Here is a 19,882-nt window from a genome sequence, read left to right as displayed (position 1 = left end):
GTTTCCATTTTTTTTTAAACAAAATTAAAAGAATACAATTGTTATTGAAATAAGAATATTACTCGCATTTACTTTTAACATGCATAGTTTGGTTATATTTATGGACACAGGGCAATTTCAAAATGATGGTACCTTTTACGTTTAGCAAATACCTTTAAGCATAAAAAAAACACATTTTTCATGGTGTTCCATGACCATTTTAGTGTTTAATAGACATCACAGGAGATATATCACAAATACATAAAAAATATATAATCTTACTACATTTTTTTATATTTAACCATATTTAACACCAATAACCGATTTTTTTAAAACTAACAATATATGTTTTTTTAAACCTTGTTTAACCCTTTGATGGAGGGGCTCACATTTTACCATGTGAGGTTAGGCAATTTTTTTTAATTTAGTGAACAATATTCAAACAGGCAAACAGCGCGCTTCTTTCCTATGCCAGTAAATCAGAAACATACGGAGGAAACCAGCCTGACATGTTTCGCCAAAATGGCTTAATCGTAGACAACACCTTACACAAAACAACCCACATTTAAATTGCAAGAAACCAATCACAGTCTAGGTTGAGCTGTCTGACCGTAAAATCACTAATTAAAACTATGCATAGTAATTCTCTAATCTAATAGAGTGAAAAAACAATCCGTTAATGGCTTAAGTAACATGTATTTATCATAATATGCAGAGTATCATTAGCATACAAAATTAATTTATACACATTATTACTCTGAGATTTACAGCATTAATATAAAGCATACAGGATTATATATATATAGTTTTACTACAGTTATATTGAGGTGGCAACCTTGTAAACTTTTCCTTGGCATACTTATACATATACTTTTAGGACATACTGTAATAAGATTTTTGCACTTGCCAAGTTTAAGACAAAGTGTGCATAATTTTGCATGATAAAACAAAGATAAAGCATTTCCCCCCAAGATTTCCCAGTATCAATAAAAACAAACGTATGTAATCAAAGTAATGAAAACAATATTTTTCTGAAAAACCCCACCACAACCTTAATAAATGTTAATAAGCATGTATATTGTACATGAAAAACATACCATATCTCGCAGGGGAGACGCATACTGTATAAGAATACCTACTAACCATCCCGACTTAAATGGTACACATCAGATTTTTGGGCCCGTCTTTGGTCTGGAAGAACTTGACCGGCCCGCATAGAGCTCTGATCTCAACCCCATCAAACAACTTTGAGAAGAACTAGAATGGAGATTGCGAACCAGACCTACTTGTCCAACATGACCGCACAAATGCTCTACTGGATGAATGAGCAAAAATTCCCACAGAAACTCTCCAAAACCTTGTGGAAAGCCTTCCCAGATGAGTGGAGGCTGTTATAGCTGCAAAGGGGGGACCAACTATATAATAATGTCTGTGTATTTAAAATGAGATGTCATAAAAGTCCCTGTTGGTGTAATGGCCAGGTGTCCCAATACTTTTGTCCATATAGTGTATCCAGTATCTTCTTCCTATGTGAAGAGACATCCCTGAAGGAGACATGTTATCACATTTTTTAAAAAAAGGAATGTTTACCAATATCACCAATGTCTGAAGACTCTATCTATTATGATTTATTTTCTTGTAAAGACAAAAGAATGTATTCCAAAAGTAAAAAGAAAAAAATATAAAAAATATATATTTTGTTATCATTATTTTTTTAGTTTAAAGCTTAAAATTGGCAATTTATTATGTCCCAAACATTAAAAGTGGGCCAGTTAATATATTTTTTTTTAAAGAAAAGGGTGGTTAACCTGCCTCTCTGCCTCGGTTTTATAATTTTCCAGCCACCAATAAGCAGGTGTATTTAAATGCACAGTGCGCTATATAATCTGCTGTCTTGTAATGGTTTAGATACTAGCGAGTGACAGTCACTAACAAGACACCTGGAGAGACTATTTCTCATTGTCATTAATATTATCATGGTAAGTCTCTCATCAGTACCACCAAAACAATAGAAAGTAGCTTTAATAAATGTAGTGATTATTTTGAATGTTTACGTGCTTTTTAGAGTTTTATTCTATAGTCATATCTAGTAGTCACATCTACAATGTCCTTTGCTTTGTTCGTCTTTTTTCTGCATTTAGTGTCAACGTTCAAGATCTGATACTATCCATTTGTTTATTTCAGTATGGTTTCATCAACACCTGTCTCAAATCCCTAGTAACAGAAAAATTTGGAGAACATATATGGGAAAAACTGAGGTGGGTAACCCATCAAAACATCTAAATGCTTTCATGATTATCGGTAACATTTTTGCATTCATATTAGATGTTTAAATATGAATTTTTAATGTGTCTAAAGTTTTGATTGGCAGTATAAATATAATATATATATATATATATATATATATATATTGGCATTATGGCATTATTGCATTCTCCAATTTTTATTACATAATAAATGTACAATAATATCTAATGTATATGAATCATGTTGTATACTGTAATACAATAATACAACAATAATACAATCTCTGGAGGTGAGAGGCAATGGTGACTGAGACAGCATCCTTATCACCTGCTGATTAACTCTTTAAGACTTATCACGTAACCAGAACTACTAACAAGGCACGGCCGGAGCTGTTCTGTCTGGGGTATCACTGTTTTTTTTAATGTTGAGTAAATACCTTACTTGGCCTAGGAACCTGTATAATGGTACATGTATTCACATCTCGGCACAAAGGGGTTACAAATAAAATACTTGCTATATTGGCCAGACGATAAAAAAAGACTGTTTTCCATAAAGTTTTCATTCATGAAACTAATATACACCCTAAATTTCATTTTTTGTTTGAGATTTTGAACTCCATAATACATAACATCTGCTTGTGACATCTATATTCAATGCCAATACACTACATATGATGGTTTGATTTGTAAATAGAATTTATTTTTATAGCACAACAGTGAGTACACTCATACTCATAAGTATGTTATATTTTCAGAGAACGGGCTCAGGTCCAGGATACGTTCATGACTTACGAGGTTTATGATGACATCATCACAATGAGACTGATAAAGGAGGCATGTCATATGCTAAGTAAGTGTACTTTTTATTTGTTACTTAATGTTTTTTTTTAGCATTCTATGTCTCTAGTAAGTAATTTCTTTTCCGCTTGCTCTTTTAATTTAAGTGGCTGAGCGCCTCCTCTAGTCCCACTTTGTTTCATTTTATCTATCTTTATCTTAATATCGTAAGTGGAATTTAGCTGGGATTGCTTGGACGGGAAAAAAAGTTACGATGGATGGGAAAGTTTAGAAACATTGAGATAAGCTAAAATTTAGTTAACATTTCATGTTTTTTTCACAATAATTATCACTCACCTTCTGGTGAAGCTGTGATCAAAATGGGTAAAGTGAAGGGGATTGAATGGGTTAAAAACGAGCCGAACAGGACCCTCTTCAGTATGTCTTAGCCTGTGTTAATATCATTGTCAATTTTGTATACGGTCAATTTTTACATCATTACATAGATAAGTAAGTTGGGAAAGTTCATAAATGTCCCAGGTTTCCTCGCCCAAGAAGAATGCATGTTATAGTGCTTTACGAGTACTTTAATATGCATTCTTTAAAAAATGTTAAAAATTAAAACACTTTCCATAAACTTACTGCTTCCTCCGTGGTCCCATGTATCCCACCACTGGTTGGCTGGGAAAACGTTCCCATTGAAATCAGGTGCGGCCACGTTTTTGAGGACATAATAGTTTGTCATAAGGTTATGAAGGAGCTCGGTATTTCCATGTATACTTTTATTGTCATCATTATGTTTTCAGATGTATCTGAGGAAGAGATACTTAAATTATTTGGAACGTATTTCTTCTCCTTCTGTAAGCAGTCTGGATATGATCGCATGTTGCGCACATTAGGGGGGAATCTGATGGAATTTATAGGAAATCTAGATGCTCTTCATAGCTACTTGGCTCACTCTTATGAGGTAATATATTTATTGTTTATAATGTTGCTGCATACATGAACGACTACTGAGAATCATGCTTCTGCAGTTGTGGGGTTTGGTTCAATGTACATGTTAATGGGTTTTTAACTATCCGCCTAAAACCCAAATTGCGATTTTGTATTCTAAACTGCAACTGCTAAAAAGTTATTGTGCAAATGGATAATCCAGACCATTGTAAACTTTATCCACAAGACATATTTAAAGACCTTCTAGGCAGCGTAGAAAGAAAGCCCCAGGCGAGAGTATGGAGCAAGAAGGGCGCATGACTGAGGGGACGACAGGCAGCCCTCTCCCCCCTCCCGTTTTCCTGTTTATCTGAAATTCTGCTGAGTCAGCTCAGGGGGCTGTCAGTTTATGTTGATTGACGGCCCTGGGCTGAATATGATAGGAGTGAATCATCCTACTGTGCTTAGGGGTGGGGGTCACTATATATATGGGAGCCCACCCCATTTTAGGTCACTTTTTCAATTGACCTGAAAAGCTTTCCCTCCCTCCCACCCCTCTCTTTTCTTTAGTTGTCTGTTCCTTGGCGGTTGGTTATCAAGCTGGCATAGAGCAAGGGTTAACCACCTTAGGTGTGGTTTTACCCGTGGTGCACAGGCCCTCGGCCTAAGTGCAGGACACTCCCTGGGCTTGTGCCTTGGTGAATCCTAGCAGTGACAATGGCTGCCGTGCAGGGGACGCCGGTGGTTTCTACGGTTTTACGGTTTTACGCCTGTGCCAGCCGGTTCGGTAGTTTCAGTCGTTGTTTACAATTTAGGGTTACGATGTGTAACCTGTACATTTGGTTTACAATTGTTAGTTTTAAGGCTTGCACGTGTCATAAGTAAGTCGGGTGGTGCGGCACGTGCATCGCTATATTATTATATGGTGTTTACATAATAAAGTTTATTTTCTATTAATAAAGTTATTTATATCTGTGTCACGGTGTGGAAGGCGTAAAGCGGACTGCACCGTGGCCTTATTTTTCCATAAGTTGACTATAATAAAGCATTATATTGTTTACTTTGTGTTTGTGTATTTATTTGGGAAGGGGGGGTAAAAGAGGGCGACGCATTGGCGCTACCTCAGTCAAGCTAAATAAACTCACTGCACATATGCAGAGAGAGACAAAATCACAGTATACCGGTGACAAGACATCAATACCACTTCCAATGCCAAATCTGGAACTATAACATAAAAAGAAGCCGCTACATTATCCCTACATGAATGAAAATTCACTAAACTACGAGTTACTTATACTCACCACATCAGATTCCCAGTCACTGACACTGGCGCGACTTCATATGTTATCATATATTCTCACTTGCATCCCAATATTTGACGCATACATGTAATTATGTTATCTTTTTGAGTGTATAGATAGGTAAAAATACTTGTCTTGCTATTGCAGCTAATAATATTTATTATTATAGTAAACACATAACACCAAAAGAAACATCAGCAAACATAAAAGTACTCACACCACTGACTGTATCATTTGTCTTTAATGAGCTTCTGTCGTGGCAATGACATGTGCTAATATCAATAAGAAGTTTTCCTCTGACCTGATTAGATAAACAGAATGACCGATACAGAAACGGTACACCTTGTGTACATTAATGTGTACAAGCATTTGAGCAGTTAGCGATTGCTTTCTGGATTGTTACATTGTGATTGAGTCGCTTGTTAGCAGGACATCTTTTATTCTAATGGAGGGTTAGGCAAGCCTTTGTTCTGGGGCCCCATACATATACATTATGCATTTTGAGGGACGATAGATGACCATGTAATCACATAAACCCACCTTAATTTATCCTAAGCAGACACTATAGCTAGATTTTGCTAAATGTTGGTTTAAATGTTTATACATAGATGGGCCCCTGAGGATTTCTGGGATCTTGGGAGGCTTCCCCTTTTACCCTGTGGATGACCCTGCTTGTTAGTGTGATTTAAGTATGTGATCCTCACTTTCTGCAGAAGTCAAGGTTTCAGATGGTTCATTGAATCAAGTCCTGATCGTCATATAATAATTTAACCGCAGGCAAATCTGGAACACATCTGGATTTTTTTTCAAATTTGGAGCAATCTCCATAGAATGTTTTGCCTATTGTTCCAAGTTTACCCTCATAATTGCTTCACCTTTTGTTAAAGTTAACCCATTGTGAACACAAAATAGATAGCTGCCCTATCCTATCCTTGGTGATTAATAATCATTGCAAATCAGAATGTCCTCTTGAAGTAGGTCTTCAGCAGATAAGAAACAATCTGTTATCTTTTTTCAGATCTTATTTATTATCTACTCTGATACGTATACTCTTTTCAAACAGCTACATATTAGTTTCTTTATAAATCAGCCATAACATTATGACCACCTGCCTAATATTGTGTAGGTCCCCCCTAAACAGCCCTAAACTGTCGAGACATGGACTTCACTAGGCCTCTGAAGGTGTGCTGTGGTATCTGGCACCAAGACGTTAGCAGCAGATCCTTTAAGTCCTGTAAGGTGGGCCTCCATGGACTTGTTTGTCCAGTATATGCTCGATTGGATTGAATCCTGAATCCTCCAGGTCACCGAAGCGAGGTCTTGACACACCCTACTCCCTGACCTATTCCCTTTAAATACAGGTCGTTCCTGCGACGTCAGCGGGAAGGCCCAATGACATGAGCAGGAACGCCCAGACGTCAGCGGGACCGTTGACGTCAGTGGGCAGTCCAGGCCCGCAAGGGCCCAGAAGTTCCCAGGTATGTATATATAATAACTAATATTTTCCTTAATTTTGAAGGCAATGAATGCTCCATCGTTTCGAGCAGAAAAAACAGATGATGGCACTATGCTCCTACACTACTACTCTGACCGACATGGATTATGTCACATTGTCCCAGGTATTTGTTTTCTTTAAATTTTTACAGTTTCCTCTATCGTTAAATCATAAGAAAAGATTGTTTCAATGGTATTTTCATTGTTGCAAAAACTACACTTTCTAGCTGTTACTTTTCCTAAAGATAGGAATTCATGAGAGGAACATGGATACACCATCCAGGAGATTCACATAAGAAGAAAGTTTAGGATGAAAGTTCATAGTCTAAAACTAGAGGGTAAAAGACACGGATGTAATGTAAGGAAGTTTTACTTCACTGAGAGGTTTGTAGATATGTGGACATCATTCCAAAAAGTAGAAAGCATACATGGAATAAACACGTGGCTATTCTTAATATAAGCAAAGGCCAAGGACCAAAAAGCTTTGAGGTTTTTAAAGTAGGAAAAATAAGCAGACTGGATGTGTGAAATAGTTCTTTCTTAAAAAATCTCCCAGAATGGATTAAGTGCTAATGTCCAATTAACCAATTTGGGCTGCTATTTACTGTTTTTTATATATTTATTCATGTTCCTGGCTCACAGTAGGTGCATGGGTCAGGAGCACATGCCACATAGGCACAGGCATATGGCCAGTCACTGAATCAGCCATGACCCAGTACTCAGCATTTGAGTGGCAGCATATTGTGGGCATGCTTTTCTACATCAAGAACTGGAAAAATTGACGAGAGGCAGAAGATGCCCAGTGGCGCAAGGTTTAATTTGTTTAATTTTCCTTTCAACAAGAAAATTCCTGTTTTGACAAATTATCTAAAAACAGAACTTAATGAAGCACGTGAGGATCCATACAGGACTGGGCAACACCAGTACTTCCAACTGTAATTACACGGCTCACGTGATGCTTACCAATCTCTGGGAGTCCATCACCTCATATGATGCCGTTGGTTAGCCCTGATCCATGGATGGAGATGTACAAAAGAGTTTCAAACTTATGTTGGCTTGTAAATCAGAACAGGAGATGTGTCAGTTAAGAATTATATAAAAAAAATCCATGTAAATCCCTCCTTACTATATATTAAGTATTTGTTACTTTAATATCGTGTGTATTTGACGCGGAATTATGTACCCCCAATGAAAGAAATACAACCCTGATTTACCATTGTTGTAAAATATCACTGTTACAGGGATTATAGAATCAGCAGCAAAAGACTTCTTCAACATCGATGTCACCATGAAGATTATTTATCAAAATGAAGAAGTGGAGCGTACAGGAAAGAAAGAACACGTTATATTTGAAATTCTTCAGAGGATGGAATGTCATAAAATTTGCTCAAATCAAGGGCTTGTTGTGCGAAATAGAGACCCTCTCAACAAGATTACAGAGGTACTAACAGTAACTGTGTTCTGTGTTCAGAATTAATGTCTAAGACTTGAATTTATAATTCCTACTTCCAGAAATGTCCCTGCAAATGGGAATCCTTCTTTAAACCTCAGCTGAGTAGCACTTATTTGAAGTCATAAAGTCACTGAACTACCACACGCTGCAAAATATATTTCATTAAAAATAGTATTGAAGCATGGGTGGGCATAGTCAGAAGTATGTGGGGTTTGGAGAGGAGACGGTGGAGCGCCTTTAAACCCATCTTTTTAATCTTTGTGTGTTTTTAATCCATTTCATTTGGTGTAATTCAAAGCCACAGAAGAAACGCCATGAAGCAATAAAGAAAAGAATAAATCAAAGCAATGCATCATCTCAACAGAATAAGAAATCCTATTGGGATATCATAAGAAATGTGGTGATATTTGCAAAAGGTACGAAGCAGCTGTCACAAACTGCATTTTATAACATTACTAGATAAAAGATAAACTGATCAACAATGTCTGTTTTTCTACCTTACAAGAAAATTGCCAGGGTGAGTGTCAGTGTTCAGTGAGTGTTTCTCAAACATTTTGTACCACTGGACCACCTACTTACCCTATATGATTTTATTTAGAAAATGGCTTGAAATTGGTACAACTATTAGTTCAAGTTTGTACCCTCATGCTACTCCTTTCCTTTCTATGAATAGAGATACCCTCGTTCTCATATCCATTGCATCATCTTGGTGAGTTAAAGCGTTGTGGGTACCACAGGCGTCTATAGCTCACCATCTTTACAAGTGTATGAACCAAACAAAAGTGCCATTTCGTGGGCTGCGTCAAAGAAAAACTTCCAAGAAAACTAGAATGAGCATAAGTCTCTAAAAACTAATAAAAATGATGGATCCTGTGAAATATTTGCTTATGAGCTACTTAGATGTATATACGATCTTGATACTAGTTAGATGTTGTTGAGATCCCTTTAGAATGTGGATGGTCATCAAAAATGTCGTAATCAATGTGACTTGGAAGTAGTATGTAAGGAGAAGCAATTATGACGTAATGCTTTCTGTTCATTCTGTATTTTCACTAAAAACATATACTTATACTTTTAGGAAGTCTGTTGAATACGTTCCAGCCGGTATATCCTGAGACTTTATGGATGGATGTAAAAGCATTTTGCAATGAATTTCCCTTTCACATCGTGTTTGATAAACAAGTAAGAACAAAGTTTAAAAGCGAAAGCGCTGAATCGGGGAATTTAGGGGAATGAACACGTGGACAAAAGTAGGGGGCAATTATATATATATATATATATATACACAATCATCAAATAAATTAAATATCATCTCCACATGCAACATGCATATATACAAAGCATTTTTATAAATGCTGAACAGAAATGATCAAACCCCATCCTGCTGCTAAGGCTCAGCTATAGTCCACTAATTCTTTACTGCTGTCTGGTCACCGCCTCGGCTGGCTGTCCTACCCGGCCCACACGTTACAAAAAGTTGATGAACTTCATAGGCACCACAAGGCAGTAATTGTTAGGTTAACGTATATCAGTGCTTTCTTGCAGCAGGTATAAAAAAAAATCGCCAGTGGAGTTTAAGTTTGGGTGCAAATGGGAGGGCATGGCCCCTGTCTGCCCCCTAGCAAGGTCACTGCATCAGAGTTTCATTGATTCACATTCTCAAGCCATGCTTATACTTGAATAAGTGTTAATTGAACTGGACAATGATAACTCGAAGTGAATATCAAATCTGACAGTTTTGTTGTAATTATTTATGGTGGACAAATTTGTGCAAATAATTAACTTACCAAAACATATTTATATTTACTGCAGTGTATGCACAATGTATTGCATATATCAGCCTGTATCATTTCCTATCTTCTCTGTTGTTTTTATCTTTCTTATCGCTGTTCTATGAATTTTCCTATCCTGTTTGACATTCTAAGTATTGAGCTCTGTTTGTCTTGCATAACTAATGTTTTCTTAGAAGATACTGCAATATTATCAATTCCTGCAATTGCACAACCGAGTAAACCATTAGGCCTTAAACGCTATTGAAATCCAATTAGGTATTCCCCAAAATTAAGGATTGTGTGCAGTCTTTGTGGACTAATATGAGCATCATTGGCCTAGACTAAGTAGCAGAAGGAAGACAGTTTCCACATCTCAGTCAACAGCAAGGTTGAAGTTGAAGCACTTGTGTCTTTTTTCAACCTAATTTACTGTTACTATGTTCCAGTCCTAAGAGTTCATGAATCGAATATTCACATGTATTTCAAACTTCTCTTTTCCTGATACAGCTCAAAGTAAAACAGGCCGGGGTAAACATACAAAAAATTGTTCCTGGCATACAGATTATGGATATCAAGTTGGATGAATATTTCACAATTGTCCATCCACAAGTCACTTTCACCATTACCAACATCCAAATGTTTCTCAATAGTCAGTTTGTGCTGAAAACAAGGAGGGAAATGATGCCTGAGTCCTGGAAATATCATCCAATGCTAGAACTAAGAGGTATAGGTGTGATCAAACGCTTGTCTGGTGTGATGGGTTTTTTGAGGGCATAGTTATAGTATTACTAATATATGAAGTAAATAATAATAATAAACACAGCTATAAGGATACTGGTGACAGGTAACCTTCTTTGATCTTAATCTACCCTCAGTAGTTGGCTTGTCCACAAATAATCCATATAGAGAAGGGCCTAAGGGCTTTATCCCTCAAGCACAAAAGGCATTCTGCCTTTGAAGGACAATAGCGCTATTTAGGCTGTGCAGGCTAGGCAAAGACCACCATAATGCAAATAGACCTATTACAAAGGCAATCAGATTGGTGGACCACAGAACCAATCACCCAATAAAGTGATCTGTTCCTGGTCACGCAGCACAGAGGCTGTGCCTCTTTAGACCGGCCATTCCCCTACACAAGCTGCCTGAGACCTACTCAGCCTAGGCCAGAGTACACTGCTGCCCTATTCTGCAGTGCGTCTAAAGTGATTTATCACCTTCCCACAAACTTAATGCTACGGATAAATTAAGATCATGTCAGTACTCTTGCAAAAGCTGTTCAAGCATTTAACTGTGTAGAAGAGAGTGGGGAATTATAAATGAGTCACTTGCCTAATCTCGATGAGACCATATCTAGACTATATAATTCCAAAGAAGTATATTCTAAAAAACTAAGAAATACCTCTGCTCCATGATTATAGCATTTTTGTGTGTGTAGCATTTAGTTATAGTGTAAAATTTAATATCAAGTGATTTATACGTGGCCAAATTATTGCTAAGATTAGTATTTTTAACTCCATTCCTTCTTTGGATTTCTATTAACTTAATTAATCAATATCTCGTAATATATATTTTTTCCTAATGAGTTGGTTTTGTTGTTTTTATTTTTTATTTTTGCATAAGGGTATATGATATGGATGGAGTCGATACAATGCATGCTATACATGTGTTCCCCAAAACTGCGCAGCCTGCAGGAGCTAGAGGATCGAAATATGCATATTTCCGACATAGCAAAGCATGATGTAACGAGGGATCTGATCCTCCTAAACCAGCAACGACTTGCTGAGATAGAGCTGGCCAATCAGCTGGAGAGAAAGAAAGAAGAGCTGAGAATACTTTCAAAAAACTTGGAAATTGAAAAGAAGAAAACAGAAACTTTGCTGTATGCCATGCTGCCCAAACACGTGGCAAATCAGCTCAAAGATGGCAAGAAAGTCCAAGCCGGTACGTTTCCTGTAGAAGGACCAACCTTAATGCAGTAGTTAAGTTTATACAACATTAAGTAAAACATTATGAAAAATGTAATTATTAAGTAGAATGATCTATACAATCATGATGAATATGTTTATATAACACATTCATTGTCATACCTCCCAACTGTCCCATTGCGATTTCCTGCCAAGATAGCACCACTGCTCAGCTGACTGGCCCACTGAGGAGTAGAAACAATTTGTAACATAGAATTTGATGACAGATAAGAACCATTCAGCACATCTATTCTGCCCATTTTTCCTAATGTAAGACTCAGGTCTTAATCAGGTCTTGTTTCAGTTTCCGACCTATGACCTCTTGTAACATTTCCCCTCCTTTAAAATAAACTTTCCTCCTGTACTTTGCTAAATCCCTTAAAGCGTTTAAATGTTTCTATCACATCTCCTCTTTGTCTTCTTTCCTCCAAGCTATACATATTCAGTTCCCTTAGTCTTTCCCGATAATTTTTATGCTGCAAATTATTCACCAATTCTGAATCTCCAACATCACATTTAATGATTTAAATTTAAGGAAAATATTTGGTGATGGCAAAATAAATAAAAATAAAAAATACACAGGTTATAAATGTTAGTGGAATTTGTAAACCGTTGATATGACATATTTTTTTGTTATTTTTTTCCCTACACAGGGGAGTTTGAAACCTGTACGATATTGTTCAGTGATATAGTGACATTTACGAACATATGCTCTGCTTGTGAACCTATTTATATAGTAGACATGCTCAATGCAATGTATTCAAGGTTTGATCGCCTTACAAGTATTCATGATGTGTATAAGGTAAGTGAGGGCATCAGTTCTCAAAGCTGTCATGTAAGCGTACATGAAGTCATACATGAATTTACTCTTCTGCATACTCCTTTTACATGAATTTAATATAAATGACTCAAACTTAGACCAAATAGAAGCCATAGCCCCAGGTGCATTATTATGTTTTATTGTTTTATTTAGCACCATGATAAGCCACTGTTAGAGAACGATCAGCCACACTGGTGACACTAGTGTCAGAAGGCAGGAGAGGGACTAGGATAGGTGAGCTAGGGAGGAAGATCTGAACACGTTACTTCATAGACATCCTTAAAGGTGTATAAGAAAAATGGTAGCCTAATTCAAAATGGAAAAAAGGGGTACAGCACGGGTGAAATACTTAATACGGGAGTCGAAGAGGTAATGACGTTAGAATAAAGATGCAAGTCATGAGTGGAGGGAAGAGAACGGTTAGGGCAGTATTTGGACAGAAAGGTAGAGATATACAGGGGATGCAGATTTGTTAAGGGCTCTGTAGGTCATCGTCAAAAGTTTGAATTTGATTCTGAAGGGTATGGGGGGGTCAATGGAGTGTCATATCTTGGTTCTCCACTCAGCTCAGCATGGACCTGGGAAGAGCAGTAACTGGCCTATGAAGCAGCGTCTCACCAGGGAGCCTGATCTCCCAACATGATGATTTCTCATGGTTTTGCAGCAAAAGAGCTGCTGGTCCCTTTACCTGCTCTCATAGTCCTAATAGTCCCTCTGTTACTGAACATGTTACCGGTATGCTGTACAGCAAAACAAAACGACAGAGGCAAGCGATTATTCTATTGTAAGTCTTGTAGGATAAAATGACTATTCATACAATTATACAATTTTTAATTACGCTATCGTACATATGCTAATATATAATGTTTCAGGTGGAAACTATAGGAGATGCATACATGGTTGTCGGAGGTGTCCCAGTTGCTGTTGAAAGCCATGCAGAGAGAGTTGCCAACTTTGCTCTTGGTATGAGAATAGCAGCGAGGGAGGTTATGAACCCTGTATCCGGAGAACCCATGCAGGTAAAGAATTTGTACAATTATGGCATATGATTTGATGCCTTAAAGGCACCTATCAATAGCTTAATGTCTTGAAAAAATTGTAGGTTTCCCTAGGTGAACAGTTAATAAGGTTGTATCTGAAATATGGCAAAAGCTACAAAAAATGTCCTGGCCTCCCTGGGGTGAAAAAGTATCCAGACCCCAACACTTAAATGGTTAGAAGATACTACACTATTTCAGCTTCTACAAAAGGGGAAGGTCAGGTAACAAATGGGGAGGAATTGCTAACGGGGAAAACACTATAGACATACTATTCTAATACACACATTTGCTTGTTCTGAAGTGTAAATGCTATTTTATACAATATGTTTAGTATACTCCAAACCAAACGTGTGTTTATAGGTGGGCAGGACCAATGGAGAACCATGGGCAGCTACCTTACTTCTTGCAATGTAATGAAGTCAACCTCTGAGATATGACATCATATTCTGGCACTCTGCTTCACTACAACACAAGGTGGCCATGTGGAAGCTGTGATACAATATCACAACGAGGGGGGGGGTTATGATTTTCTGTATTGAACCATAAAATATAGGATTTGGGCAAAATGACAGATCAGTTTTGATTAATGGCTGAATTATGGAAATTACAGATTAGAGTGGGAATTCACACAGGACCTGTATTAGCTGGAGTGGTTGGAGACAAAATGCCCAGATATTGCTTGTTTGGTGACACCGTAAATACAGCCTCCAGGATGGAAAGCCATGGGGTACCAGATAAAATCCACCTGAGCCCCACAACTTTCAGGTAAGCATATAATTATTCCTTTTAGAAATTTCTCACATTACTAATTAGCACTTTCTTAGATTACATATACAGCCTTTACAAACACCAAGTAGTTTGTATGTCTTTTATAGCTAGTCATTTAGATGCTTGTAATTATTTCTATGACATTTTGTATGTTGAGCACACCAGGGAACTTCACAGGGTAGGCAGTCTGGAGCTCTCCTTCTTCTGGGGAGTGGATTTGTGAAAGGGCAGGATAGTCATGCATAGGGGGGCAAGCCTAGCCCCAGACACCCTTTAGTGGGAAGTGGGTTTACCAAATGCTGCTCCCCGCCTAGAAAAAGAAGGAACTGTCTCGAAGACTCAGGGAACCAGATCCTTATCTGGAGACTCCGGATCAAACCAGGAGAGTTCCTAGGTATGATTAGGAGTTGTGCAAAATGTTCTTGGCATAATATTAAACTGATGCCCAATAGATGAATGCACTCTAAACATGAATATGCACAACATCCACACATGGGTTTTATGTCCCACCAGTAAATATTTTTGATGGTACCTTTCAAGGATGCAAATTAGAAAAACTGCAAATACACTTAGATTAAATAAATACAAGTTTAAAAACAGATCACAAGATTTCAGTGTAAAGACTGGGAGCATAAAGATCAGCGTAGTATAGTGTTAAGCACAGAATCCTATGCCTTGAGTGCCATGCTGGCAGAGGCGCCACCATAAGGTTCTTTTCAAGGAAAAACATGTATGAGTGGGTATGTGTACTATATAAATTCTAGGGTTTTCAGACATATGTAACCCTGCAGGAGACATTTATATATTATTCAGGACTGGCCCTATGTGAAGTGTGCCCCCTTGTACATGCACTTGCATGTTAATGAAGGAGAGGACCTTATTGTGGCACCTGCTACCAGCTCAATACCCTGGGTAATCACCAAGCTGCATATGGCAGAGCCAGCCCTGTCGCTGTATAACTCTAGACAATGAATTACTTTACACTGAAAATCACGGCACTGATGTCTTTCAGTTGCTTAAAACATCTAGATTTTGAAATAGCAGAAAGAGGAGTAATTGACATTAAAGGAAAAGGGAAGATGAACACATACTTCTTGCTAAGGAATACCTGTGTATCAGAAGACGACATAATGGGCAGGAATGGACATTGCGTTTCGGAACCGAGCCAAAACGGGCATACAGGTAACTGATGTGTTATAAGGGGGTAACAGAAATTGTAGTTTCTCTGTGTAAAATGTATCTGGTTCTAATTTCCCTTTACTTCACAACGATTATAGTTTATCTTCACCCAGTATAACATTTTATAATCTGTGAACATTTTAACGGAAAAAAATCTGCAATATGCAGATAAAATAATCTTTTGTGTCCTCAATATTACTGTATTCAATAAAAATAGTTAGCACAAATAAATTCTAGGACTTATTGTGAGATCCTACTCTGCAATTATCTTATCTATGTGGCGATAATGATCTCTGCCAAGTGTGATAAATGCTCATTAGATGTGGTCTCATATATCCAGGGCTGCCATCAGGGAGGGGGGGTACAGCTATTACAGTCATAAAGGGGCCCGGTCCTGGGGAGGAGGGTCCGCACAGGGAGACAAAGTCTCGCTCCATGTTTTCTAAAATATAAATCAGCAGTTCCCTCAAGCTTATGATCTCGAAAATGCAGGACCACCAATTAAGGGGGGCTGGGATGGGTACCTCACTGGCAGATGATGCCTGCTGGGGCTGGATGTGATCCAAGAGCAGCAGCAAGGTGGTTGTAAAATGCAAGAAATAAGGTAAGGTGGAAAACAAAATAATTACAATTTGTAATGAGACCCCACTGTCACCTTTGACCCCAAACAGCTTGTCACTGCCTCCAAACAGATTGTCTGTGCCATAGTTGCCCCCAATCAGCCTGCCAGTGTCACCAAAAACAGATCGCGGGAAACCCCCCCCATTTATTCCCTGATACTATTGGTAGATGTCCTTTTTTTTTGGCCAATTTTATTTATTTAATTAAAATTTTGATTTAACAATAATGGTATAAAACGGTGATCTTGGTACTTTAGTCACATATTAGCGAGTATGCAGAATATAGCAACTACAAGCTCTTAAATGTTTCCGGGTTATATCCCAAAAAATCAGTTCAGTTCATTGTCACTTAATAAACTGAAAAAAACCCAATAGAAATCATATGCTGATTAGGAATATTGATACACATTTTTATAATTATTCTATGTTGTATTAATATTAACTTTACTTCTGCAATGCTTGTCACCTATTGTACAACCTTAAAAGAAAAACATAAAGCAAATCTGGGCAGAACCATCGTCTTGGATAATCAGAACACTACTTTCAATGAATCACTAAATGGTGGGTACATTTTTATTTATTCATTTTATTTTCAATTTTAATAAACCACCAGAAAGTGACAATGATATGAGTATATACATTGAAGCTTAATGATATTCGGAAATAAAGAATATGATGTAATTGTATTTATTACATGGTTTTGTTTTGACTTACTTGACGTATATGAGTTAATATAGCTTGTCAAGCCTGTATTAATGTATACAGCACTGCAGTTTATGCTCAGAGACCCCCCCATGGGATACACTTTAAATTTATATCTTTGAGTCAATACATGTTTTCTGTTTTCTCTGGTTCTAGAGTAAGTCTAGATTCTGAAATTTTCTGTCATAGACGTTGTTTTCTGTAACTGTGTGACGGTGGGTTTACTTATCCAACTATCCAGGTATCCCATCTGTTTTAGATTCCAGCGTGCCAGCGAACACAAGGGAAGAGCAAACAACACAGAACAGAAGAACGCAGTACAGAAAACCAAATGTAGGAACGAATATTTATAAATCCAATACCTGCCTCGTGTTGTAACTGGAAAAACCCTAGAATATGGTCACATTAGAAAATGTTTACCATACCTCAAATGTTGATTTATTTTTTAACTACCTTTGTAAAATCGTCAGTTACATTTTGTGCAGTCTTCGGTGGATAGAATGTAATTTCTAATGGAAATAGTTTCTGTAGATTACATGTCAATTTGGCACAAGCAGAATTATGTATATGGTATTTATGTTCCGCAAACAAATGTATACCTCGCAAATAGTTACTACACTAATGGGTTGTGAAAATCTATGAATTCACGCTTATTCAGCTGGGCAGTATGATTGGAGTTGAGAACACGCACGTCTGCAAACAAATCTGAACTATTTTTATTGCTTAATTGCTAGCTTAGATATAGGCTCGTCATTGTGTGCATTGTTTGATGACGCATATTATGACCAAGCTTGAACGTTCTAAATGAAGATTCAATGTAACATGATAGGGTCACAGATGAATGGGACACAGATGAATTGTGGGCAGAAAATGGTCATGAAGATGGCAGAGCACAGCTAAAATGAATGTGGCTTGGTTGTGAATAGGCCGAACAGTAGTCTTAATTAACTGCAGTCCTGAACTGGCCATGTGGCACACCGGGCAATGACACCCCATGCTCACCAGTTTGGGTGCTGCAGCGTGTGGCCAGAAGCGCACAGCCATTTGCTAAGATGTAGCATGCAGCCGCGCATATCCGTCCATCTGCCGCATCTACATCATCAGGCAGCCGGTGGCCCTGCTTAATTGCACATGTAGTAGTGAAGACAGGATCAAATAACAACTTTGATCATTGCAGGTAGTTTTTTTTAAAAAAAAATTTTAAAAACGGTATAAACACAGTGAGCAGTGAGATGCATGACCTGGAACACAAAACGCCTGCCAGAACTCATTCCATTCTCTTAAAGTGAAACTACACCACATTTAGGGGTACTATAAAACTCCATAAAAACATGATAATCTATGCCCCAACCAGGTGGCAAATGCAACCTCATGAGAAACCACATTGAATTTCTTCTCCAAAATTGGATGTATTCAGGGCCATACTTAACGTGGAGTAAGAGTGAAAGCTGTCCCTGGGCCCCCCACTACACCATGCTGTCAAGTTTAGAATACAATGGTGCTTTATAAAACAAATAATAAAGAGCTGCTATATTACATTATGCATGATAGCCAGAGTATCATCAAATACTATTGGGCTGGGAGGTTTACCCAGGGCCCAATTAATATCAGACAGTTTTGGTTGAGTTGGCCCTTAATACCGGGTATCTGGTAAGGCAAGGTTTTTTTTGCTGCTCAGTTCAGGGAATATAGACAAAGTAGACCAGTACAGGTCTTTAAAGTCCATAATATATATTTTTCAGATATCATGGTATCAGCAGTACTAAAACAATACATTTCCCCTTCTATTGGTTTTTGTTTGTATGACAAGGAAAATGCAAATGCTGCCCCTTATAAGAAATATTTATATTTTAAAGCTAATGACTCCCTAGTGGCTTATTACATCTAGCTTTCCACCTGACTCGCCAGGCAACCTAACAACCGGAGCACAGGCTCAAGGCATTTTACCGAAATTCTGTTTTTAACGCAGACCATGACACCCAATATCGAAGGCTATCTAGTAAAAGCAATTTTGCAGGATTAGCATCCCCCCCTCTGCCGGCACGAGATTTGAAATAGGGGTAAGGTTTTTACGCTTCACACACATTAAAGATGCTTTACTTGCAGCTCACATACCAAGTCCTCAAGACACTTCAGGTCTAATGTTAATGTATAGTAGCTGACCTTTTAAAAGGGGTATACTAGTTTAAAAAAATTAAAACGCACCATTACACACACTATTATAGTTTGCATTGTGCTTGGTCAAACAAAAGCATATGGTTTAATGTTATATTTAAACATTGTCATTATGATTTTGTATTCATACGTTTGTTAAAACAACTATACCATGTTGGAATGGGTTTGAAAATCAAAACCGCGAATAGACTTCAGTGCTTCATTTCGCGCATGCATAACCGAACCTCCGTCCCCAGTGTATAAGATTGTTTTGTGACCAGCTTAATCCCACTTCACATCTTGTCCCCGTTTAAATATCACACATATCCACGTTGTCGATAATTGGTTTCTCTGCTTTTCACACCACTAACAATTCTGACAAAATAATTGGACTTTTATTTTGTGTGCTCAGATTCCAAAAACAATAATCCTTTTGCCTTGTTATGCATCTGGAAATCTGAAAGCGCAATTAAATGTCTGGATAATCTTCATTTCATACAGCAAATGACTCTTCGGACAATTCGAATAATGGAATAGCCCTTTTTGGTCAATTTGAATGTATTAAACAGCTTTATTTTTTTCTCAGTCAACATTCTTAAATATACATACATTTGAACAAAATAGTATTTTGACTATTTGGATTATTTCACTTGGGGACAAAGTAACTTCTGAAAATGTCC

General features: G+C 37.6%; 1 protein-coding gene across 1 annotated transcript; it reads left to right on the top strand.

The window, feature by feature from the left end:
* The first annotated feature begins 122 nt into the window (after positions 1 to 122).
* LOC128473830 (guanylate cyclase soluble subunit beta-2-like) lies at positions 123 to 19,739 on the top strand. Its single transcript, XM_053456056.1, has 15 exons — positions 123 to 128; positions 2,164 to 2,237; positions 2,981 to 3,075; positions 3,809 to 3,969; positions 6,756 to 6,855; positions 7,972 to 8,195; positions 8,548 to 8,599; positions 9,262 to 9,365; positions 10,463 to 10,679; positions 11,576 to 11,896; positions 12,573 to 12,721; positions 13,612 to 13,758; positions 14,390 to 14,544; positions 15,560 to 15,729; positions 19,615 to 19,739. Exons 1-15 carry the CDS (start codon positions 123 to 125, stop codon positions 19,737 to 19,739), a joined length of 2,100 nt encoding a protein of 699 aa, XP_053312031.1.
* The last annotated feature ends 143 nt before the right edge of the window (positions 19,740 to 19,882 follow it).

The sequence above is a fragment of the Spea bombifrons genome, chromosome 2, assembly GCF_027358695.1.
Source record: "Spea bombifrons isolate aSpeBom1 chromosome 2, aSpeBom1.2.pri, whole genome shotgun sequence".
NCBI lineage: Eukaryota > Metazoa > Chordata > Amphibia > Anura > Pelobatidae > Spea > Spea bombifrons.
Note: the sequence above shows the minus strand (reverse complement) of the source record. Positions and strands in the feature narration are given on the sequence as shown.